Below are 24,535 nucleotides of genomic sequence, written 5' to 3'. Positions count from 1 at the left end.
AAGTTGTGTTAAACATTAGCCCTTCCTTTTACTTTTTTTTCCAGGCTAAAGATGCTTACTTTGTTCTCCTGCAGGTGCAAATGTTGAAGCAGCGAATAGCGATGCTTGAAGGCTCCGGTATGCGCCACGCCTTGCCTCTCTCAGGAAGTGAGACATCTCTGTAAGGTGGTACACAGATGAAGTTCAGAAGGACGAGTTGTTGGTCATTGAAGTATCCTAGCTTCTTGTTCAGTTAGTCCAAGTTTCTGAAGTGTTTGTCTTAGTCATGCCTACATGACTCCATGCAGTTGCTCTGTGTACTCATATTGGTGCCGTATATATACATATAACACCCAATGAAGTTCCTCTTTTGCCTGTTTGTTTGCGGTTTCTTCAATAATGACTATAGGCATGTTACTGTGTAATGTTGCGTGGGAAGAGAGAGGCATTGTACAGAAGTCCCTGTCATAAGTGTGTACTTGTCTAGTGTGTAAAGTATGGTCACATGACATTGCAGGTGGTTAACAGCAGTGCTTGTGAAAATTTATGACAAACATCTTGTTGCTTCTGTATGCAATCAAGAACCATTTGCTCGAGAAGTGTGTGTGATATGAGGTCTACTGGTCCACTTTAATTTGTTCCCCAAAACAAGAAAAAAAGCTGCAGAGCGTGGCCGTCAACCTCAATGTACCACTTTATGCGGGAGCAGTCGGCCGTTTTAGAAGGAATACTGTGCAATTAGCACAGGTTATCGCGCAACAGTTTGTTAGCGGAGGTCAGTTCTGCCCACTTTATTCTTAAGTTAGCTGTTTCAGACACACCCCCCCCCCCCCCCCCACCATACTCGGAACACTTGTCTACTACTACCTGCATACCCCTGTGAGCAATATGGCAGGGGACACACAAAGCTGCAGTCAGGAGACCATAGCAGCTAGACATCTACACCAAATGCACAATGGGAAAGCTACTTAGTATGTATGCTCATGGCAATTGTGAATCCACATGTTACAAGTTACTCTTGCTTAAGACAGCTCTGGTGTTCCCTGTCGTACCACTCATGAGTGTATATATAGCACCCATATCAGCTGCTATGTGTGTCTTGGATCTATTGCGCATTGGATCTTGGTCTGAGTCTGCCTGTTGAATCTGAAATCTAATCAGCTACTTGTGGCTGTATTCATAATGGCAACAAGACCTTAAAGAGTTGATAGAAGTACATTTAGTAACTGACTGACCATGTTTAATTCATTATCATTAGAGCCTGATTGATATTCTGCTTTTTGTTTAGAGGGAAATTCAGTGAGTTGTTTGAGGAAATTTGAGCTTCTCTCTTTTTTTTTTTTTTTTTTTTTTTTTTTTTTTTTTTTTTACCTAGTGAAGGTGCCTTTCATAAACACAGTTTGCTTGCATGTGACATTGGAAGTGCCACATGAGTTTAACTTGCGATCTCATATACTTTTGTTCTGCTGCAGCTGAAGACCAAATTTAATTTTTATGTTATTTTTGTTGTTTTCTCAGCATTGTATTTCTCTCATGGATGTACTGGTTGAGTAAGTGGCATTACGTTTCCTTTGTGTCTACACCGGTGTGTACAAGATCCTTCTCAAGGCTTAATTCGTTTCACTTGTCTTCGTGAGCGCCTTTAATAGCTAGGTACAATTGTTTGTAAGCATGGGTACAAGCCGTAGTGAAGCATCAATGGCATTTGGTGAAATGTCCATGCATGCATTAGTACTTTTCCAAAGGCATTTACTGCATTAAATGCAAAATAGTCAGGGTTTGTAAGGCGTTTAGTCCAACCCAAACCATATTTCAAGTTTGCCACTGAAAAGTAGCCAGGTAGTCATCTGCCTCCACCCTCTTGTGTTCTGATGATGTGGGACCAGCCTTTATTGAATCTCACAGCTGCTTAGAGCAATCAGTATCCTTGAACACTGTTCAAAAAAGGAAGCTGCTAGACTGTGCCTTGGTCGAGGCTGCTAATAATTTACCCTGTATACCTAGTCATTAGAACAGCTTGTCACAGCTACCTAATAATCCAGTCATACAAGGCACTTTTGATTGCAGTCGAGTCTGATTTGAATCAAATTTCTCGATTGTGATTGGCTCCCTTTCGCAAGATGAGAAGCTAAACAATCGCGGCCGAGAAATTTGATCATGATGCAATTGATACTGCCCCATTTTACCGGGATATAACTTACCTTACTCAGCTGCGCCTAGTGAATTCTTTTTCTAACTCGCAGCAGCATTAAAACTCTGTGAGTGACCTGCAAGACTGCAGACTTGCCAGGGTACAATGAGGTAACAAATATCTGGTAATGTGGCAAGTTCACAAAGTGTGTTCAGTGAATGTGTGTGTGATTTATCTCCATTTTGCATTTATTCACTACAAGATTGACAGGACTGCCCGGTGTTTTCATAAGCAGTCCTGGTTCTCACATGCATTGTGTGCTCACACATGCCGAGGAGGAAACAGTAATTTCTTCACACTTGTTTTTTCTTCCCAGGGGCATTGAACTTAACTCTCTGAACATGAAGCTTAGGCCCATATAAACCAGCGGCCAGTAGCCTGAATGGTAGATGCAATTTGGTGGATCGTTTCATTCGGAATCGACGTAGTAACATGTTTGCACAACTACAGCGTGAGATCTTTTATTATTTGTGCGTAACCAGCCTGAGGAAGCTGCTTACAATATATTTTCGAATCGTGCTTCGAATACATAATACAAGATCCTTCGCTCAACTCCCCACCTGCACTTTTGTACCTCAAAATGCGCTGAGCTTTAGCCACCAGACAACTAGGTGCTTATTGGCAGGAGGTGGAAATCTGCAAAGTGAGAGCATATCACAGGGAAACAGCAAAATGTGGTCCAACTACACCGAGGAAGTATATCTAGGGACTTTCAGACCAATAGGCTCTTTTCACTAGAGCAATGCTTGTCCATGCAGCCTCACTAAGCAAATGGCAACTGCTGTGGTGCACAAATATCTGACTTCTCTGTGCTGTACATCATACTCTCATAAGAAAATCGTATAACAGCACAGTTGGCAAACTGTCATCGCGTAGCCCACATATAGCCCATTGCTGGCATGGATTGCAATAATGGATTCCTCACTACATTATGCTAAATGAAGACCACATTCTAAGTTCACAAACAGGGCTACCTGGTCACATTGTATTCACATAAGTATGGTACCCACACACTGTTCTTAAAAGCCTCAACCACAGCAAGGCAGTTCTAGAAAGTGGAAGTTAGGGCAGGGGGGAAAAAATGCAAACATCTTGCCAAAGAAAATGTATAGCATCCTGCATTGATTCCTCTGCATGGCATCCACCATCATGCTGGGTTTAGGCTTTATCACCGTGAACATATCAATCATTTCCATAACAAATGCTGACAAGCTTCTTGTCCCTTTCACAAGTTTAGTGCAACTGCATGCCAGATTTTGACATGGTTATCCTACTTATTGCCTTCCGTGTGACCAAGTAATCCCTGATTTAATATGTGGGCAGTAGCATTAACAAAATAAGCCCTGTGGAAATCCATGGACAGTAAAAAAAATTCATAGAAGGAATGTTTGCTGTCCACCTGCTTGAAGCAGAAGGCTACACAAACTCAGATTCTTGGAGAGGAAACATTGCAAATGTGTAAAAGAATTCTCATTATGGTTTGAGAATTGAACCTAGGATTGTCAACAACCCAGGACAAAGAAATCACTACTGTGTGAGCTAATCACAGATTAGTGCAAGGTTGAATTAATCAGCAACTCAAAATGCTGCAATGTAGGTAGAATCTTTAATTTGAATACAAATGCTAGAAAATGTTGAGCCTAAGTATTGAACTGTGTACTGAACATATCCTCATTTATAAATGTAGAAATGTGCTACTTTAAATCACGGCTACCCTTTACTATGCCCAGCTTGCAGGCTCTGATAAACATACTAGTCTGAAAATGTATTTAGGACCTGATGTGGAGAAATTGTGGCCAAGGCATGCTATTGCTTAGAATGATTGTGTGTTTAGTTTGTAGCTGCATTAGCAGCTTTTGAATGGCAAATTCAAGTACACTCTATGCAACACCAATAGCCAAAATTGATCTGAAGTCGTTTGCTGGGAAGTGGCTTGTAAGCATGATGACTTGTCTTTGTGCATAAAATGTATTAGCGTTGTGGTTGTTATTGCTTTTTATTATGTCTAAGTGAATGAAAACTGTCATGTGTCATTTTGATTAGGTGTTTCAACATAATGTGGGACGTAATTTGCGCTGGCAAGGTGCCGAATGTGTCCATTCCAGGACAGCTGGAACAACGCACACATAAACTTAGCACCGTGCCAGCTAGTATTATTGTATACTACAAGGCTCTACTGTTGAACCTCTTACATGTATTTCAAGAATGCCTACATTGCTTCAAAGGAGATATAACACGGATATAACAAATTATCAGACATGGTGAAGTAAATCTAAAATTTGATTGGCCGTGCTTTATTTCAGTGAATATTCTCCTGCTATAACGAAACCAAAAAAATGTGTAATCCAACATAATGTCGGTTATAGCAAAGCAAATTTTTCTTTCAGATGACTAATATTATGTGTTGTGGTTACAATAGTGCAAAAACAACTTGGCAAGAGCAGCTTGAAGTAGCCCATTCTGGATGCGGGTGTACGTTTCGTCCAGCTGCTTGGCTTGGTTAAGCCACAGCTGGCAAGCCGAAGTGCAAATCACATGTTGTCACACAGTTACACGGTTGTGTATTAACGATGGCGCAAAGTGCATGTATGCGATATAGCATTGATCCCAAGCAAAAAAACGAAAAAGAAAAAAAGACATCTGCAAGAGACATTTTGCTGGCCCATTGGAGGGGAGGCACCAATCCCACTTGCGTCTTCTTCGCATAGACTTGATTTGTCTTCTAGATATCAGTGTGTACTATTATAACAAATATTGCATATAATGATGTTCAACTACATTAGTGTGTTTTAGCATATCATAGCTGCTCTAAGAATATTGATACTGTTTCTACCAGCTGCCAGCCTTGACATATGCTACGTCAAATCTTGTATGAACAGCGGGACTTAGCTAAGATGCGCAAAAGCTGGCATGTGGCCAAAGCAGTAGCAGTAACAGTACAGTGGTAGTGGTATGTTAAAATGCATTTGCCTTAGTGAAATGCCATTATTTCCATTATTTTGCCTGTAAAATGCAATTTCACACTGAGTGCACATGGTATTTTTCAATCATGTTAAAGGGACACAAAAGAGAAACACCAAATCAGTTTAGATTGATAAAGTATTGTTGAAGGGCTCTACTTTCTTTAATTTCATGTTAATTGATGAAAAGCTTATTTTCAAATTGCACTCCAAGGCAAGTACATCAGTGTGACGTGACAAATTACGAAGCATCTTTTTGCATTTTAGTCGTCGTGGTGCAGTAAATAGTCATGAAACATCATAAGTTCAGTCTTTGGCTCTTTTAGAATACACATAGTCCATTTGTAGTGATAAAGATTTAACTATGCCTAAGCAGACGGCATCAAAATCCAGAATGTCATGGCATTTCAAGGCAGTGTTGCCATCGGTCTGTCAGTTTCTTCTTTTCTTTTTTTAATCTTTTCTGGCTTACCAAAAAAAAAAGCCAGAAAAGATGCACATATCCTCACAGTAAAAGTGTCTTTTTTGGTAATGTTCAAGGGTAATCTACCAATTGAGCTCAAATTGTTTTTTCTCTTTTAGTGCCCCTTTAACTTGAGGCAAAGTGCAAAATAGCACATAAGACAACAGAAGGGAACATAGAGACAGCACTACTAACAACCGAACTTTATTTCACATGGTTACCCCATATATACCATAGTACAACAGGAAGAAAAAAAGCCACCGTCGCAACATAGGCAAAATATCCACCATAGGCCGCTACTGCGAAAGGAACAAGGGTTTATGGTCACAACACTGTGTTCAGCTAGATGACCAGTTTTTACCAGATTACTGACATTGTTCGAATGTTCCCATAAGCGTGCATTGAGGCACCTTCCCATCTGACCAATGTATGCCTTCCTGAAGTCTAAAGGAATACGGTACACCACTCCTTCTGTGCACGAAACAAACTCTTCTCAGTGTCATAGCGCCTCTTTATAGTATTGTTAACTTTCACGCATAAACCAGACAATTTCAAAGGGGCTGAAAGGACGATGTCAATGCCAATACGATTCCCAATTTTCTTCAGATTATGGCTAGCTTGGTGCATGTAAGGCATGACCACCACGTTTCTGCCTCTGCCTTGTTGGGCAGCGAAATGCAGGTGATCATCTCGTTTTCTTAGCAGGCTGCCAGCCACTGCAGTCAGCAATTGCCAGGGGTAGCCAGCTGCACTTAGGCGTGAAACTTGGCTTTCGGAAAATTTTTAAAACAAAGGTTAATAATGCCCCGCTTACCTAGTTTGGAATGTGCTGATAAAATGATAGAATGGCTTTCTTCCCTTGGGGCTCATAGCACCAATACACACGACTGTTCGAGAAAACAAGCGTAAGATCTAAAAGCCTAATGGAACTATTAGTAGACTCTTCACATGACAAAATAAGAAGTTGGAAGAACTCGCAAAAAACTGAACAGGAGACATGGCAGAAGCCAAGCATTCATTGTCACATTGTAGAAACACTAGATAATCATCGACATACCTAAATACTTTTGCTACCTCTGATCCTTTCAAGCTACTGTACAGGATCATATAGTAATGAGTGAGAACTAGATCACTTAAGAGAGGCGCGAGGCAAGAACGAATGCATATGCCTTCTCTCTGTAGAAATGTTGAGTCGCTTTCAAAGAAGAAAATTTTGTTCCTATCGCGGTAGTAGCCTATGGTGGATGATTTTGTCGAAAAAAAAATCTATGTTGCAACGGTGGCTTTCTTTCATCCTATGGTACCATGGTACGGATGGGGTAACCATGTGTAATAAAATTCAGTGGTTAGTAGAGCTGTGTCTTCATTCCCTTCTGTTGTCCTACGTGCTATTTTGCGCTTTGCCTCAAGTTATGCGGTACCAACTAGCCAACGAGTCTGTTCTCTTGTCCCTTTAAGCTAACCTGTCATTCCTTCACGTTTGAAAAGGGTATTTCCCGGCACTATATGGTGAAGGTTTGTGTGAAGTTCGTTAGCACAAGCACACTTATCTTATTGGCCGAATTGCGATATGCATCAAGTACACAAATCTTTCATGCTCTTGTCATTGTCATTTGCATACTCCATTATAGCCCTAGCCTAGCACAATTTTTTTTAACATCCAGGAGAGCAGCTCTGGCATTTGTTCCTTTATTTATTTTCTTGCTATGTGATTGTCTCTGTACAAGCCTGGTTTTGCCATTGCAGGCTCTTTTTCATGTCTGTAACAGTTTTCTTGTAGTGATTTCTGTTCCATAGTTTTGTACGTGTATGAGTGCCTCTGCGACTTACATCTGGCCTCTCAACAGGGTTATTTAGTGTAACATATTAAATATAAGTGGCATAGGAATTAATTGCATTTGTACAAGAATTGTATATCATACCATAATTGACGTGAGGGTAGTCTTAGTAAAGGAATGACCTTCACCAGGTTATGCATCGAATATACTTTTGCATGTGTGGTCACAATATTGAATCGAACATAGTATTTTCTTGTACGCTCATTCTTGCTTTCTTTCTGTTGATTTGAGATGGAGCTGCACCATTGCTTACTTTTTTGTGCCTTGAACATGAAAAGTTTTTTATGCTCTGCTGCTAGTATATGCTACTGCATATGTTGCTGCTTGTCTAATAGTTGCAATATCGTATCTGATGGCTGCGTGTTTTGAGCCATTTAGGAAAATGCAATCACCATCAGCGCTTGCTAAACAACTCTAGGGGTATGTGTTACTCCCTAGACTTGAACCAACTCGCCCAGCAACATATTCTGCTTGCTAAACAATGTTATACATGGTGCACACAGAAAAGTGTGCAAGGGAAAATGTGTACACACCTACCCTCCCAATCCTTCTTAATCCATGCAAGGTTTGTAGCTTTTGGAGGCAATTTCAGGGTTGTGTAACTATAGTGTGGGTGTTCCCATAGGCTGTGACATCATTTTGTACTTTCTTCTTATCATGTAACCAAGGTGACTTTCACTGTTCATATTGTTTACCTCACAAAGAATCTTTGTTGATGCATATGTTGTGGCTTGTTGCCTTGCCAGAGGGGTCTGGACCTATCTTGGTACAAGGAGTTCTTACAGGATATGTCAGTGCTGCTGTGTCATTTCTTTAGTATGATCTGCCATATAGTGCCAGCCAGCTTTGCTGATTTTGGGTCTGGGGTACTGCACAATCTTACCCTTAGGAGCTGTGTATATTAAATGCATGCGAGCGCATTAAGAATGCAGGTTTTGCTGTAACCATGTGCTATTAGGCAAAGTTTCCTACAAAAATTACTAAACCGAACTGCGGCAGCTCCAAGTATGGCATTTCAGCCAGGATGGGAACGGTGGGCTAGTACCTATGTGGATTTGCCTGAGCTTCATCCTTCTGACTTCAAATGTCTTTTGCAACTTTGAAAATTGTTCAACAAAATATTGCGTTATGAATTCCACTGCTCGCAGTGATTACGCATGTGCACCGAGTCTTGTTGCCTTCTGCATTTAGAAAAATAAGATTGCTTCGAAATTTAGGCCAATAATGGTAGATGAAGCATAGTAAACAAAGCCACAAGAATGTATGAAGCCACAGGAATGAAGATGAAACAAATCCATGTAGTACTAACCAGGGCAGTGAAATGATAACATTGCCAGAGTTCCTGCTTGCAATTTTACTAGCAAACTCTATGCTATTAGAAACCTCTCGACGGTCATACCGTGTAGCCTTCAATGTTGGTTGCTTTTGTTGCCTGCACTATATTATTACAGAATGTTGATGACCTTCCCTGTGGGAAACCTGTTTTAAGCAAGTATGCGTGTCATGAATTCTATACCTGTATACATAGTTAATTACTGACAGTGTATGTAGTACTGTTCTGCCTGTATGCAATGGGCATAATGACATGCAATAGATTCAGCATATGTGGCAGCTATCTATGCACCTCTCCAAGAGGTTTTTTTTCTCTATATTAAGTCAAACATTTGACAGCATGAGGTGCTAATGGCGAGATACCTGACTACAAATGCACCATATCAACAACTGAGTCATTATTTTTTATTTTGTTTCCTCTCACTTTTCTTTTTTTAACAGCTAAGTATATATACTTATGCAACAATTCTTTCTACCTTCAGCATTATTTTATTCTGACGTATATTTAAATGTGTACAAGTTTACTCACTGCCGTGCTTTATTTCTCTTAAGTCGAATATTTTTCCGACCTTTACCTGCGATTATCATTTACATGCAGATAGCAGTTTTCTCAAATTCCAGTGGATGCCATGCAAAAGTTGTCATCTTCAAATTAGCGTGCCAAATTGCTGTGCAACTTAAGTCAGTACAAAATATAGACTCAGATTCCAGTACAGGTAACAACTTTTTATTCATATTGCGTTCTGCAGTAATGCTGAGTAACTTTTCATCAGGGTTGCAGGTTTGTTGCAGGTAGATATGTGTGTACCATGTATACACAACCAAAGATATGTGTAAGAATGCAGTTTGTAGCTTTCTACTGTCTTTTTATGGCAGTTTCACGATCGAGATATTCTTGATTTTTTTAACTTGATGTGCCTACTTTACAAGGCGCATTTTATTATTACTGTTGTACTTTGCTATGTTCATTTTCTTAAGGGGGCCATGCTGGCATCACATATTTACAGGTGTCTTTTGTTCTAATAAAGTCATTGCTTTATCTCTCAGTCGTGATTGTTGCTGCACAGCTTATGCTGCTGCGATAAGTGCTTTGTTGACTTCAATTTTATTCATACAAGAACTACTTTTCTGGAATTAATGTATATTTAATTATTTGCATCTTAGCAATCAGAGCGTAGAAATGACCAGTGCTAACAAAGATTGCAGGACTTCTGTTCCGGCAGGCAAACAACAAAAAAGAAAAAAGTGGGGGGGGGGGGGGCAGGCATAAGAGAAAACCGGATGAAGAGAATCTTTCTGCAGTGCAGTGGTGTTTATAAGCTTCAACACTTACTGCATTGATGGCACTTTTGTTCTGTAGACTCTTCGAATAGGCTCATCTTATTAGAATTTCGCATTAAACAAAATTCATGAATTCATAGCAAAAGTAAACAAGGATGCCTAAAGTGGCTGGCTTATAGAATTTGGCCCAACAGAGTTTGGCTTAAAGGCAGCCTTCTGTACTTTGTTTACTTTTGTAACCTGTTGAAATTGTAGCTCCCCTTAGTCAGTTGTAATAATGTAAAACAGCCTATGTCGGACAGCACACATGGATTTAGAGCACACATGTCGCAGGTCACCTATGCACATTAGTATGTAAAAGCAAAGGAGTGTATTCCTGAAGCATGTATGAAACTAGCAATAAGCACAATGACACGTTTGAACTTGCGCAGCCGCTTCTTCATGTCGTTAGACAGCAAACACAATGAATGCAAGTCCAACATGTATATTTTCAGCATCAAACTGTCTGACGTTGGTACTTTTCTTTTTTTCTTCTGCTGAACGTTAACTACATACCATGGAGTTTTCATTACACTCTGTAACCAAGTGCTGAACTTTTCTGCTGTGCTGTCGTGCACGGCATAAAAGGGACCCCACGCTGCCGCGTGATCCCACACAGAATATACGATGCAGGCGCATTTGTTGTGGTTTGCCGTTTTATACGCAAGACAGAGAAGAAAAGACAGCTGTGCAAGTGTTCATTCTGCCTGTCTACGCACGCTCTATACTAATAAAAATTATTTCCCAACAAATTCACTTCGGAATGCAGAAGAAAGATAAAACATACTAAAAAGATTTTGCGGCAAAAACAACACACACAAGAAAGACGACACGCGCCCGTGGTGTCGTCTTTCTTGTGCGTGTTGTTTTTGGCGCAAAATCTTTTTAGTATGCAAGATCACCAACTAGACTTGCAGTTAACTCGACTAAAGATAAAACACTTTACTAGTTGAAGCTTAAACTGAGCGCGTCCTTTAGGTTAGCATATCTTACTTGCGGGCGGCAATATATACTAAACTCCAGCTGTCGTTCTGACAGTCTGAACGAACAAAATCGTTGTATGTCACATGGAAAAACCGGCAGAAAAGTCTCCCATGGCAACTCTAACATGCTGCTGTTATTTTTTTGACTGCGCTCTTGTAACGTACACTTCAGTGTGTGATCGAGTGATAGGTTATACTATCGGGTAGATCATTTTCATAATGCAAGAGGCAGGCAGTACAGAGTTAAATTTGCAAATCTCAAGTGGTCAAGAAAAGCATGTCAGCAGCTTACGCGTGATGGCGTCCTGCGACCACGTCTTCTTAGCACGGAGTCTGCGAGTCCTGAAGGTCGGCGAACAGACCAGGTAAGCATAGATTCATGTTTTTCGTGTTTTTTCGGTAAGTAAACGAAGCTGCGTAAAACAAGACTCGCAGTCTCATCTCTTCGAGAAATTTGAAACTGCTAAAAGTAAGATTTTGCGCGAAATATACGTTAAAAACGCGATGGTTGAGAATGACATCGCTCTCAAATCTAAACGAAACCATGACTACTGTCGGCTGTTCTGGCTTAGACTCGATCTGACTCGACTTTGGAATCGCGACCGGCTTTTTTGTAGTCCACAATTAAATGGCCGCGTCCATGTGCGCGATCAGCGGAGGGTTGCCAAAATAGAAATTGCGTTCACGATTGATTATCCAGTGTTTCCTGGCAAGTTCGCTGCCATGTGATTGCTGGCATAGAAAGCGAAATCCCAGGAGCAGTTTGGTCCTGCCGAAAAGGCAATAATATACCGGCTTGGTCTCGATCAAAGCAAGGTAAGTGCACGGCTCTTCTAAAGCATGAAGGTTGAATGAAGTACGAGCGAAAGTTCAAAGCAGACAGACTACAATCTGGCTCCTAGCCATTTGTATCGCGTGTGCAAGCAGTGGCTTTCTTTCTAGATACTCGCGGTGCACCAACGTATTCACAGGTGCCAGATGCTGAGGCGAATCCCTTCTATATTGTGCCGTGGCATCGGGCGGCGGGCCATGGCACCTAGGCGACTGCCGGCGTTGAGGTTTCTTTCATCCAACGCATCGTCAAGCGACCAGATCATCACGTCTACGGTCAAGTCCAAAGCTCCTCTTGCGCCCAGTGTACCTTCGAAAGACGCAGGTAACAGATCTGCTTGATTTTCCAGTGAGTGCTTTGGCTGCACGGCGCAAGTCAACGGCTTCAAACTTTGTGTGTTTTAGATATCCTCGCGGAACAACTACAGAGGGCCAAGAATGTTGACAGAATTCTCGAGCTAGTCGTTCAGCACCACCGAGTAATGAACAATGCCCAAGTGCTGACAGCGTTTACGTGTCTTCACGATGCGATTAGGTAAGTTGTAAGAACAGAATTTATATCGATTGATGCGTTTTAGTAATATGCTTCTTTTATTATTATTTAAATGAAAATAAAATAAATAGATGTCACCTTATAATGGTGACTACTACTACTTTCCTCATAGTAGAAACAACAATATAAAATATATATATGTAGTAAGAAAATGAAAAAAAAACCACGTCATAGGGCCAAAAATATGTACAGTAATAAAATATATGCAAGCCATGTGTAGCTTGTACACTAGGTGACACAGTAGAATCCACAGTAGTGGCAAGAACAGATCAAGGGTTTGCAGTATACAAAAATAATTCTTATCGGTGACTTTCAGGACAGCAGCGGTTGGCATTGAAATCTTAGTAAAGGCATACATCTTTCACCCGTAAAGATCTGCCCAAATTGAATTTTACGTGATGGTTGAAGGACTTCTAGCGTATCAATTACTGATAAAATTTGTGTGGCAATTGTTACATATATCTTTGTTGTGTGTGGGTGTCTGCATGTCATTTGGGATACATATAGCACAATCAAGGAAACAACAGGACTGAGAAAGAAGGGAAGAAAAAGCACAGTGGACAGGGAAAGCCCTAAGTTCAACTGATTTATTTCGGAAAAACAGCAAAAAGGCTACCAAATGTACATATGTGCAGCAGTTACGTCATGAAAAGGTCATGTAAAAAAAAAATAGTTGAATTCACTACCGAAGAGATAAAGACAAACTGCTGTGTCAGTAATACAATTCATGGCCCTTTTTCCAACAGCTCCCATCCAACATGTCATTACGTCTGCCTCGTATCTTCTTATGAAGCCGTAGTATGCATTTGCAAGTGTCACAGTGAGCAGGTAAATGCACATTACATTTATTCTTTACAGACAATTCATGTTCCTGTGCCCAGTCTTTAATACATCTCCAAGTATGACCTACATAGGTCCTCCTACACCAAAAGCGCGATTCCGTACACAACACCAGTAGCACAGCTGACGTACGACCTGGCTTGTCTCTTTGACATCCATGCTTTTTTTTCAATCTGACAGATATGCAGGCACAGCAAGTTAGCGCTCACGCTGTCCACTGGCTTCTCAGGTCTTTTGTTTCTTTAATTGCACTAAAATGCCTTATGTAGACTATAACCAACTTGCCCAACAGCAAGTCTTGTTGACTTCATTTGGGATTTGCTGTAACTCAGGATTTTCCTCATGTTAGTATGTTTACTTATGTAAAGGACTTTTGCTTGCTGTAGTTTTATCAAAGTTAATACTCAGACCGTTGTTTCATTCCAGGCAACAGCCTGAACAAGTGGACTTCAAGAGCTTGACTTCTCATTCGGGCTTCCGAGAATTATGCAACAGGGCACTTAAGCGGATGCGATATTATGAGGCACAAGAAGTGCTGTCCTTGCTCAAGCTGTGCACGCTTCTTCAGATTCCTGCCAACACTGCCCTCGTCCAAGCCATTGGCCAGATGCTGAAGCACAGCATCAACAGTTTGACATTGTCAGAACTTGTATTTGTGGACATGCTCCTTCAGTGGCAGAAGTCAAGCTCTTCTATAACAGACGCATTAAAGATAGCTGTTCCACTTGTGTTCCAAGCTCAGCTGCCCATTCAGTTGAACTTTACCAACATTGATGATGTTGTGCGCTGTTTCAAGTTTGCTTATACGAAAGAGCTGGATCCTACTCTTGTTGAGGTACTACCAGTTCTTGTTTCATATAATTGCATTTGGAGACTTCATTCTCATGTACTTACGACACCAAAGATAGCCATTAATATTTTCAACCTTAGAAAAAGTTATCTGGAAGGTTGCAGTCACAGCACTGGTTTAGATAAAAATTGGTGATTCCCTGCTATGATTTGAAAGTGTGTGTGTGTTAATCTGCCTGTTGTTGATCCAAAGCTCTATGTTTTAAATTTTATGCATCTGGACTGTATCGTGCTAGGAAATCTATCATGCTCCTTATAACCAAGCTACTGAAGAAGTATAGGTGATACTAGGTCAGAACTGTTTGATACAGTTGCACGTTACAGCTTTTGATAATGTTAAGTGCTCGAATGATAATGGTGATAGTGAAGAATATGTGTTAACGAACAAGGGCCAAATTTATGCTGTTGTATTTTTGTAGTCCAGCTTTGTTATAACAAGGTATTATCCAACAGAAAAATATGTTCACTATATCTAGTATTCTCATTATAAGCATGTGATCATTACAGGCTGATATTGGGAAGAAACATATTTACTTGATTATATCTGATCATTTGTTATGTCCATTTTTGTTATGTCAAAGTGCTACTGCAAGTATAGGCCACTAAGCCCTTAGTGCAAGGAATGCCTTCACGATGGAATGCCAGCTGAAAGGAGACAAAATTATCTTGCAGTGCTGTGTTTGTCTTGTGAAATCATCATGTGATGACTTGTAGTATCTTGTTACTGTTGTAATGCCTTACTAGGCCCAGAAAACTGAAAACATCATTTTCTGAATTCTTGTTTTCATTTCTCCATTCAAAGAAATTGGCCGTCAGCCTGCTTTCACAGCTCCCAAATTTGGACCCCGAACAGGCAGCCACAATTGTTATTACTGTAGGCATGAACCCTTCAACTTGCTTCCTGGTGCCCTGTGTCAAGGAATTGTTGAGAGGCTGTGAACAAGTTGTGACTGATAACTTATCATCATACGCCCCCAAGGTACGTGTTCCTTTCAGCATATCATAGCAGTAGTGTGCATTCCTTTAACCCCAGAAAAAACAACTGATCATTTTTCATACACTCGTTTGGATACTTCCAGAAAGCCCACGTTTAGTGTTCTTTATATCCTAGAGTGAGCCTTCAGTTGCGAGTAGTTGAGCATTTGAGTGACTAATTAATTAATTTGTATACTAATTATTTATGCGATTATAATTTAATTGTTAATAATTAATAAAACATGAGGACAAGACAAAGAGGTCTCATTGTCATGTGCTCATTTTTTGTTTGTTTCCTTGTTCTTCAAGCCTTTTAAGTCTTTCGTACTGCTTTTTTTTTCTGTGGTGCATTGTACAGTGGCTTTTGCAACATTTTGAAACCGGTTGCAATGGGCACCCTGTCGTGTACTTGACAGCGAGGCGATGTGAAATTTGATTTATTGAAGACAATTTTTTTTTTTTTAAGGGTGTCTCTATGGCCTAATACAAGAAAGGGAAAGAAAGTGTCTTGGAAAGGAAAGGCACACTGTGAGCAACAGTATTTACAACCAGTATAAGAGCTCAGATTCCCTGTCAATATGCAGGAAATACTTCAGGGTCATGCAATGGTCTTCTAGCCCAATGAGTGATCAGATTCACTCCTCATAGCTTGGAGCCTCTTCCTGGCAGAGGTGCATTCTCCACGGTGCTTTTTGTTTGCTGATAATTTACACATCAGGTGTTTGGCTGCAAATTGAATGCAGTCAATGCAAGTGTGGCCGTAGCTGGGGGCGGAGTGTAACTCTGACAGGAAACTTGCCATTCGTTTAGTCAAGCCTGCTTTCACTGGATTACCTTGCCAACTCAAATGAAAAGCGATATCCTGGAAAGAAATTAACCAACACTACAACCCCAGCTTGATGACTAACATTATGGGTACCAGCCTGAAAGATATACTACCATAGCAGAATGGTACACTTGGCAAGTTGGTATGGTTGCATTGTGCAAAACAGCACAAGGAAAGCATGGAACAGGACAAGAAACTACACAGCAGTGTGTTGTGTCTTTCCTTGTCTTGTTCTGTGTTTTCCTAGCACTGGATTCCAAAGTACTGTATACCATAGCCTCATGTATCTTTACAATGCCTGCCAGTCACTCCAGTATGTGCAAGAGCCAGTAATCCTTTGTTGTGCCACCATGTCCCCAGACACTTTACCCCTGTCGTTCTTAGGAGTATATACAACTTTTTCTGTGCACTGTCACTGCTTCTACACTTCTGCTTGCAACTAAGTGACATAAGCTGAAAAGTTGACGTCACCCTGACCTTGCCCCATAAACTGTAAACAGCATCCGGGAAAGCCATGTCCTGTCTGATGTCCAATCACACTGTGATCACTGAATCAAAAGCTTTCTGTTAGAGAGAGAGAGAGAGAGAGAAAAGGAGACTGAAATATTATTTAGGTGCTCCTTTGAGGAAAAAGAAGAATTCTACCTCAGTGCACCAGTTCAGAGCAATCATCATTAGAAATTAATCATGTTGCCAAGTTGTCTAGGGCAATCACATGTAAGAGTAACATGTAGAAAGACATACAAACAGTTTTAGCAGATCATGTTGTTTTCTCTTATTTATGCTTTTCCTACAACTTGCCAGACTATCAGGGCTGTTCTTGCCAGCTTTATGCGTGACACTCCTCGGACGTCACGTCTTCTTGAAGCCCTTGTGCATCGCAGTATGGATAACCACTGGCCACTGTCGGAGCTGAGTTTGGTGCTTGATTGCTGTTACAAGCATGAATATGCCACACCGTGCTTGTCAGAATACTTGGCAGAGCGCATCATCAAGGAAGAAGAAAGCATCACCCAAGATAAGAGAGTCTCTGTGGTGTCATTCGCGGACTTAGTGGCTGCCTGTCCAAAGCAGACTGATCTGTTTCGTGAGGCCGCCCGCATTTTGACATCCTGTCAGGAAAAGATTGGTACGTTGGAACTTGTGGCACCGCATATATTTGCAAGGATTGTGACAAATCTGGCAAGGCTGCACTGTTTCCCAAAGGAGTTGCTGGAGCGGGCCTTTGATGAGCAGTTCCTCAACAAAGCCAAGTTCAAAGGTGAGTAGTTGCATGGTGGTTCTCTCCGTTCTGCTTTTTCAGCCCCTTCTTTCTCTCTTGTATGTGTAGTATCCATATGTGCATGTCCATCAATCCATCAATGTATGTGCAGTATCCGTATTAGCTGCTTGTGTTGAAACAACAACCATGGTGGCTCAATTGCTATGGCATTCTGCCGCTGAGCACAAAGTCACATGTTCAATTCCCTGACACAGCAGCCACATTTCGATTAGGGTGGAATGCAGAAACACTTCTGTTGGTAGATTACATGGACTTTGAAGAGCTTTAGGTAAACTTATGATAACTTTTTAAGGATCTTGACAAGCTCTGCTTGTAACTTTATGGCTTATGACAAGCTCCCCTCGTCATGGGTATTTCACCTCTTTCTGAATGGCTTGTGATGTGCAGAGGCCGTCATATGGCATTTTTTTCTTTCACTCCATAGATGACAGTAGTAGCTGTTACATCATTAGTCCTTTATCGAGGAAGATTTTCTTGCTAAACGGTAGCACGTGATCCTCATAGGTTGGGGTCACCCTGTTTATATGAAAAATGATAAGCCAGAATGGTACTATTGCTTAAAAAAAATTGCTTTAACCCTTTCTTGAAGAGTGTTGCCTACAAGCAACACACACTCTCAGACAAACGTACACCCGCCGGGGTGTACATCTGCCACACAACAATAATCGTCATATGCCTTGCTTTCGTTTCCTTTCTTGAAAACGCTGCACCCGCTACTTTCCCATCGGCAATGCTATGTCATGCTGATAAAGTGCATGCCATTCATTACTGGGAAGTACCGGGCTTGCAGCGTTAAAGAAAGGAAATGTGGACAAGACAGATGACATTTATTGTTGTGCGGCAAGATACGATTCAAAGGGTGTAATTTTGTTTTAGAGTGTACCAGAAGAACATTTTTTTGTTGCAGAGTTTCAGTGTTGAGTACAAGGTTTCTAGCTAAATGCCTTTGGCCAACACTGAATGACAGGCAGGAAGTGTCATTTGTTGGTCTAGAGAAGAAATGCAGGATGAAGAAGTAGTTTGGCATATGATGCACTTTTTTTTCTTTTTTTGAAGCACTGTCAGGAGAGAGAGACCAATGTCAAATCTCCAGCTGCAGTGGTGTCGCACACGTGATGTAAAGCAAATGAAATGTACACCCATGGTTCACATATGACGAGAGCTGCCAGTACAAATTCCAGATGAAGCCTTAGGTGGTTTGGGGTGAAGCCCACTTCCAGTTTCCTGCCTGCAGTTTTAATTTCCACAAGATATTTTTCCTTTTGTTGATTATGCTTATTCTTGATGTGTTTTGCACACATAGATAGAAAATAAACATTTTTTTCTAGATATTTATATGTTTCGTCTTTGAAAGGTTAAGTGGTTAAAAAACTTAAGTTGGTCACAATTATTTTAGAGCCCTCTACTATGGTGACCTTTGTAACCCACTGTACACCTTTTAGATGCAAAACTCTCAGTCAGCCATCCACTTACACTGATACGTACCCAGCCATGGGATCGTGTGTCCTGTGTTCAAGAATTTTTGAATGGTCAGTGGAGCTGGCATGTTTGCTTATCAGTATAATTAATTTGTAAAAGAGAGGGCACAAAGTGACAAAAACATTTGGCACTGCACTATTAGTAAGTCTTCTAGAGATCAACAGTAGAGATAATGTAGAGATCAAGGAGCTGCAGCAGACTATGGCAAAACGCACTTCACCTTGTAGAATTATTTTTTACACACATAGATAATGCCTACTGACATTTTCCGTGTATTTTTTTAATAGGTTCTTTGTGTGGTAGCTGCTTGAACAACATTAGGAAGACATTTCTATTAAACGAATTATTAACTTCATTAAGCTTCGAGTGCATTCTTTTAAGTTAACCATTAGGTAACTAATAGCTATCTTTAATGTCATTACGAAGTCAGACTAAGTCACGCATAGTCAAATATATGTGTTGGCCTCACTCGTGTGCCAGCTTGACCACTAGCTTAAAAAAAACGGCCAGTGGGCGCACATATGTTTAGCTTCTTGTTTATTCTTGTTACTTCGCTACATTAGATGAAGTTCTAAAACAAAATGTTTTCCACAGGACTATTTAGGCACATTTTGCACTTTACTCTCAGCACACAGTAATCCTGGTTTGAAGCATGTTCCATGTGGTAGTAGTGATCGATAAAAGCAAATGCCACATGTTACATGTTTCAATTGCAACTGTGGTTATCACACAGAGCAAGATGGATGCACTGAGTGACTCCATCCTGAGAACATGTTGGCAGGACATTCCACCTGGCTGCCTATTTAAATTTAACTTTGCTGCTGAGATATTTTGCATCATGTTTTTTTTTTTTTTTTGTCTGGCAGTTCCTAGCAAGAAGTGGCCTACCATGCTAACCAACTTGCTCCAATTGGAGCAATGCGCCCGCATAGATCTCAGTGAGTATCAAGGGCCAGTCTTACCAGACAGGCTCCGAAAGGAAGCCATCGCAGTAGTGGCTGAAGAGAGCAGCTTGCTGGTCCCCCTAAAAAAGTGCCTCGAAGTTGCCCTCGGAGGAGCGCAGTTTGTTGCTGCGGGACTCTGGACAAGGCACGGCTACTTCATTGGTGAGTGCGACTGTCAGAATGAGGCAGTGTTCAAGATGCTTGTTTTGCAGCGATGTGTGTTAGGGTTTCCTTTTCAGCTCTCAGTTTGTTCATGGGCCACACCACATGACTAGCTACATTTCACTACCTCCATAGTTCTATCTAATTTATTTATTTATACTAGTAGATTTATCTATTAATTGAAGGTACTACAAATAAGTTAATAACCATGCGTAGTTGCCCTTGTAGTTGCCCTTGGACTCTATAGGTTGGGAGGCACTACCTGTAGCATTAAAAAATTATTGTAGAGCATATTTTTTACCACCTATTATCACCGTAACTGCTAAGCTAGTTTTTTATGCTCATAACTGTAACCAATATTGTTGTTGTAGAAATGACTCAAAGGAGCACTAAATGGAGACTCCGAGGTAATGGGATTAAGAAGGGTGTAAGATTGGGCTTGTTGGTAAAACATAGTTTGAAGTTCGATTATAAAGTTCGATTAACAGTGCAAGGACCCCAGAGGGGATAGAAGAGAGAACTGAGTGCTAACTTCCGACAAAACTGTTGGAAGTCAGTGCTCCGTTCTCTCTTCTGTTCCCTCTGGTGTCCTTGCGCTGTTAATTAAACTTCCAAGGTAATGGAATGACAAATAATTTTAAAGAAAGCAAACACCTATGTTTATTGCTCCAACAATGAAGTTATACTACAGTAACCTGAAAGGGCAAGTTATAAATGCCACATGCATTGCTTCTATGGAGTTGGAAAACTGGTGTTAATGGAAGTCACATTCAAGGACATTCACAAAGTTTTATGGACTGTTCTGCAAACACCTGACATTCAGGGATAAATCTGAAGAGGCTGCAAGCTCTCCTTCAGCACAAATTTCTTGACCGTATAATGTTGTTTCCTTGGAGTCAGTGGCCCGACAACACCTTGAATAACATGGCTTTGAAGACATCTGAATTTAAGAATTTCTGTACCCTATTTTTAGTATAAATAGCCAACTTTGGTATAGTTAAGAAGCTCAATGACCTTTTATATGTATATATATTTAAGTAGCGTCTCATTGCAGTGGCACCCACAGGCTGGTAAGAGATGTACCCATTTTCTAGGTTATGAAAAAGGAAGCATTTCTAAAAGCACTTTGTGTTTGTTTTACGCATTCAGATTTTGCTGTGGTCATGCGAAAAGGCGAGTATCCAATGGCTGTAAGCACACAAATGGCGTCAACACCTGAAGGTGGTTATTCCTACATCGAAGATTTAAGAGTACCTGAAGACGCTAAGATGTAAGTTGTACATTTGTGAATTGGTACTCGTGACACAATTTTACAGTGGTAGCTGTTTGTTATTTCTTTTAGCTCTTGAAGTGTCCGTGGGTCATACCTCAATAGTACTGGTTACCTTACACAACCTGCAACAATTGTACTTTGTTGTGAGTACGTGCGTGGATGCTGTCTGTCGCTTTGACATTCATAACAGTCATAGATCACTAACAGTAGTGATAAGTAATTAAGTGCCAACATATTATTAAGCTGACATTGATGTTGCCATAATCCTGGGTTCTGTGTTTGACATTCTACTATAACAGTATTGTTATAGTAAGATTCAAACCAAAGGGCACCTTGTGGGCAACCAACCTCAAGGTAATGGGACCCAAAAATGTTATTTGCGGAAGCAAACATACATGTCCATCTTGTAAACATTCAACTGTATTTCAGTGATATAGAAGAGCACACCAAGTATACCACACACATGCATTGTTTAAAGCACATTTGGAAAAAAAAATCATCATCAAGGACCTCCAAAGCAGAACCTTGGTTCTACACTTCATTAGCAGCACAATCCATTTAGCACCCGGCAGCAAGCTATGGCAAAAGTTGCTATAGAAACAAGACAGTCATAGTGACAATTTGTGATAACAAGCCATTTCAAAACCTAAGTATGGGTAATGGCTACCTCTGTAAGCGGTTGCATGGAGGTTCTACTGTGGGGGCCCTTATTAAATTTTTTGGTTAGAATGCCCTTAAGATGTCGATAGCTGACACGGCTCGTTTAGCCTGACAAACATCTGCCGTGACTTGCCGTATCCGTATTTTCCATAACATTGCATCATTCAACCTTTTTCACACGCTTCAACACTGGGTGTTTCCATCTGACTTAGCAGCGATGCATGCTCAGATTCAATATTGCTTGGATAGAGCGTTGAAATTCGGTGATAGTAAATATCTCGAATTAGGTGCAATTTTCAAGATGAAACAAAAAATGCAGATGCATTAAAAGATGACTGCCTTTAAGTTTGTCATGTAAACAACTACCCCAAGGGTCTAATAAAAAGGTTAATTAAATAAAGTTTATTAGTCTTCTGAAACTCACATTACTATTAGCGGCTAAGTATGTCTGCCTAGCGTGGTAATTCCTGTGCATAACGCTATGTTTGCTGCGCTCATACCCTTTTTCTAAAAAGTCTGTATAATAGTCTAAAAAGAAACTGTGTAGCTTTTATATGTGATGCACTACTTTTTAGTTGTGAATGTGCACATTGACAGAAGGCTCTCTAGCTTTTGTAGCATTGCCTAATATGTATGAAACAGAGTATAATCTTGAGGTGTAGCATAGAATTTGCAAGTGAGCATTAGACACCTCTTTATGTTCCTTACCAAGTGATGTCCATTTCTTGACACATAGTAATGCCCATTGTGCTTTGCTAACTACAGGAGCTTGAAGTAAGACAGCGGCAAGTAACAATGTTCGTTATACAGCCTTGTGAAATTGTGATCTCTCGCTACATGTTGCTGTCTGCTCAATCAGTTCATACTGCGCACATTTATGCCAGTTGTGTGCACCAACCGAAGTCTCTGCACACTGAAAAAAAATTTAAGAACTTGCAACAATGCTTGTCAATAGCATATGGTTTGACAATTCAGGGTATCAATGTTCATCTTTAACTAGAGGAAGTATGATATGGAGTTATTTAGATATAAATTTCACAATGCGGTGATTGCACAGACAGTATTTAAAGGCAACACAGATACTGTCAAAACATTGACAGGTCTACTCCTTCAGAAGCGAGTGAACAGTCCATCAGCAGGTCCGGGCATTTTTAACAGACAAGTGTGGTACGTAGATCACGTGCTCACAATCATTTCTGCAAAGTATCAAACCGCTGCACTGTGCAAAAAAGAAAGCTTAAATTTGAAATAAAAGTCTGCATCCTTCCTCTCGAGGCAGCCTTACTTCCTGCCAACATTTTCATTTATCCTAGTTCCTATAATGATGAACATATTTGAAAGTTCATTTTGGTACAGTGCTCCCTAGGTGGCCAGCGTTATCCAGTGTTATAAAAAGAAATTTCTGATGAAGCCTGCTGAGCTAAGGCTAGCTTGTCTTAACTAGTATATGCCTTTTCTGAGACATCTGTTAGCTGTAGAGCTGCTGGCAGAAGTATAGAGAAGACAGAACTTCCTTTGCTTGTGGAGTTTTTTTCTATGTGCTCTGATTTCTTCTTCATTCTTAGATTGGTTGTGCTGACTGCGAATTACCAAAGTTATTGGAGACACACGTCGGCTGTGAAAGGAAGCGTTGTGACCAAACTGAGGCATCTTGTAACACTGGGCTACCACCCACTTTTGGTAAGTTTCTCATCTACTTGTCATGTCCTTAAAGGTATGGTTTTGTCATAGTGAGACCGAATGATAGACATAAATGTCAAAAGCACTTTGAATCAAGTGGTCATTTTAAAGTCATGCTCCATATAGTTTCACTGAGTCCTATTTTTTATGGGCACACTAATTGCAGCTCTGCCTAAGCCTTGATTGCAAGAACTGCAGATTTTTAAAAGTAAGAACCTCCTGGACACGTTAAAATCAAGCAGTTGTTTGTGGTCCTTATAATATATTTGTTACAGGCTAATACTATGAGCGAGAAACATTTTAGATTTATGATAATTCATTACATCAGTGTTCGACTTGTGTTAAGTTTTTACATGATGTCTTCAGTATGGTCACCTGATGATCTGCTGAAGGTTGTTTTAATATATGTGGTGCCTCTGATGCAGTGTTTCTGATCAGACATTGTGTTAATGACAGGAAGTTAGAAGTTGCTTTAATAATGCATGCCTGGGAGTGCAAAATGCAAATCCAAGGTGAACTGCATAATTTGTTGTTTATGCAAACAGTATCTGAACACATGTGTAGGGAGTATGCACTAAACTTTTGCCAACAGGCTACAACCGAGTTCTGCTTCTCTTGCAGGTTAACATTGAGCAGTGGAAGTCGCTACCTGATTACGAGAAGATTCCGTACGTTATGAGAGAGGCTAAGGCGGTGCTCAGTGAAGGGGATGCTTCGTGGAGCACTCATGCAAGGTAGCCGTACTCAGTGAAGACATTGTACATGATCTTAGGAAATAAAAAGAAAACAGTTGCTGGAGAAAGTCGAACTGGTTTTTATGATAACATTGAACACCTCAGGTGCGTAGATTTGCACGTGCCTTCTCTAAGATGTCCTTTCTTATCTTTGGGTAACTTGGGTACTTGGCCAGAACCTGCAGAGAGTGAGCTTCAGTCAAGTTTTCGATGGTTTTGCTTACAAGAGACTGGTCATGAATGAGTGAAATTCTTCGCACGAGACATTTCTGTGATAACATTCAAATTTGTTCACTTAAGAAACTTGTCACAGCTGTCTCTAATTATGCTATGTATCATGTGAAATTTATCAGCTACTGTTAAGTTCTTAGCAACTTCAGC

The 24,535-nt window shown here is 40.5% G+C and overlaps 3 protein-coding genes and 1 long non-coding RNA gene across 11 annotated transcripts in view; 2 read left to right on the top strand and 2 right to left on the bottom strand.

The window, feature by feature from the left end:
* The window catches only part of LOC142582690 (colorectal mutant cancer protein), a 34,005-nt gene extending 33,770 nt beyond the window's left edge, over positions 1–235 (top strand). Inside the window, exon 16 of the mRNA XM_075692641.1 lies at positions 75–235. Within this exon, the coding sequence (XP_075548756.1) occupies positions 75–164 (90 nt within the window). The 3' untranslated portion in view covers positions 165–235. The remainder of the gene's footprint in view (positions 1–74) is intronic.
* LOC142582691 (uncharacterized) overlaps positions 1–11,639 on the bottom strand; it is a 43,648-nt gene extending 32,009 nt beyond the window's left edge. Inside the window, exons 1-2 of the long non-coding RNA XR_012828470.1 lie at positions 11,359–11,639; positions 60–158 (exon numbers count right to left, since the gene is read on the bottom strand). This is a non-coding gene — a long non-coding RNA (uncharacterized LOC142582691). The remainder of the gene's footprint in view (positions 1–59; positions 159–11,358) is intronic.
* Positions 11,640–11,697: 58 nt separating this feature from the next.
* LOC142582684 (FAST kinase domain-containing protein 2, mitochondrial-like) lies at positions 11,698–24,243 on the top strand. 3 transcript variants are annotated; one of them, XR_012828468.1, is made up of 10 exons: positions 11,698–11,882; positions 12,038–12,222; positions 12,303–12,432; positions 13,717–14,125; positions 14,942–15,118; positions 16,745–17,201; positions 19,568–19,807; positions 20,957–21,077; positions 21,150–21,223; positions 23,306–23,420. XR_012828468.1 is itself a non-coding variant. In XM_075692632.1 (10 exons), the coding sequence occupies exons 2-10, from the start codon at positions 12,045–12,047 to the stop codon at positions 24,156–24,158; spliced, it is 1,944 nt and encodes a 647-aa protein (XP_075548747.1). In that variant the 5' UTR covers positions 11,699–11,882; positions 12,009–12,044; the 3' UTR covers positions 24,159–24,243. The 3 variants fall into 3 exon arrangements, 2 of the variants coding, with proteins under 2 accessions (XP_075548747.1, XP_075548746.1); XM_075692632.1 differs by lacking the exon at positions 21,150–21,223 and adding an exon at positions 24,042–24,243 and having other exon boundaries at positions 11,699–11,882; positions 12,009–12,222; XM_075692631.1 differs by lacking the exon at positions 21,150–21,223 and adding an exon at positions 24,042–24,243 and having other exon boundaries at positions 11,700–11,882.
* LOC142582683 (tetratricopeptide repeat protein 21B-like) overlaps positions 24,215–24,535 on the bottom strand; it is a 45,352-nt gene continuing 45,031 nt past the window's right edge. For all 6 annotated transcript variants that reach the window (XM_075692629.1, XM_075692624.1, XM_075692625.1 and 3 more), the window contains one exon: positions 24,215–24,333. In XM_075692629.1, the coding sequence (XP_075548744.1) occupies positions 24,256–24,333 (78 nt within the window). In that variant the 3' untranslated portion in view covers positions 24,215–24,255. The remainder of the gene's footprint in view (positions 24,334–24,535) is intronic.

Source organism: Dermacentor variabilis, chromosome 5, assembly GCF_050947875.1.
Source record: "Dermacentor variabilis isolate Ectoservices chromosome 5, ASM5094787v1, whole genome shotgun sequence".
In the NCBI taxonomy this organism is placed as follows: Eukaryota; Metazoa; Arthropoda; class Arachnida; order Ixodida; family Ixodidae; genus Dermacentor; species Dermacentor variabilis.
The sequence above is the reverse complement of the archived record's forward strand: the minus strand, read 5'-3'. Positions and strand labels throughout refer to the sequence as shown.

Excerpts from the sequence above, each read along its gene's own strand:
- LOC142582684 (XM_075692632.1), top strand. The coding sequence starts at position 12,045 with ATGCTGAGGCGAATCCCTTCTATATTGTGCCGTGGCATCGGGCGGCGG. Across the intron at positions 14,126-14,941 it reads TGGATCCTACTCTTGTTGAG|AAATTGGCCGTCAGCCTGCT; the intron begins GTACTACCAGTT and ends CTCCATTCAAAG. Across the intron at positions 15,119-16,744 it reads TATCATCATACGCCCCCAAG|ACTATCAGGGCTGTTCTTGC; the intron begins GTACGTGTTCCT and ends ACAACTTGCCAG.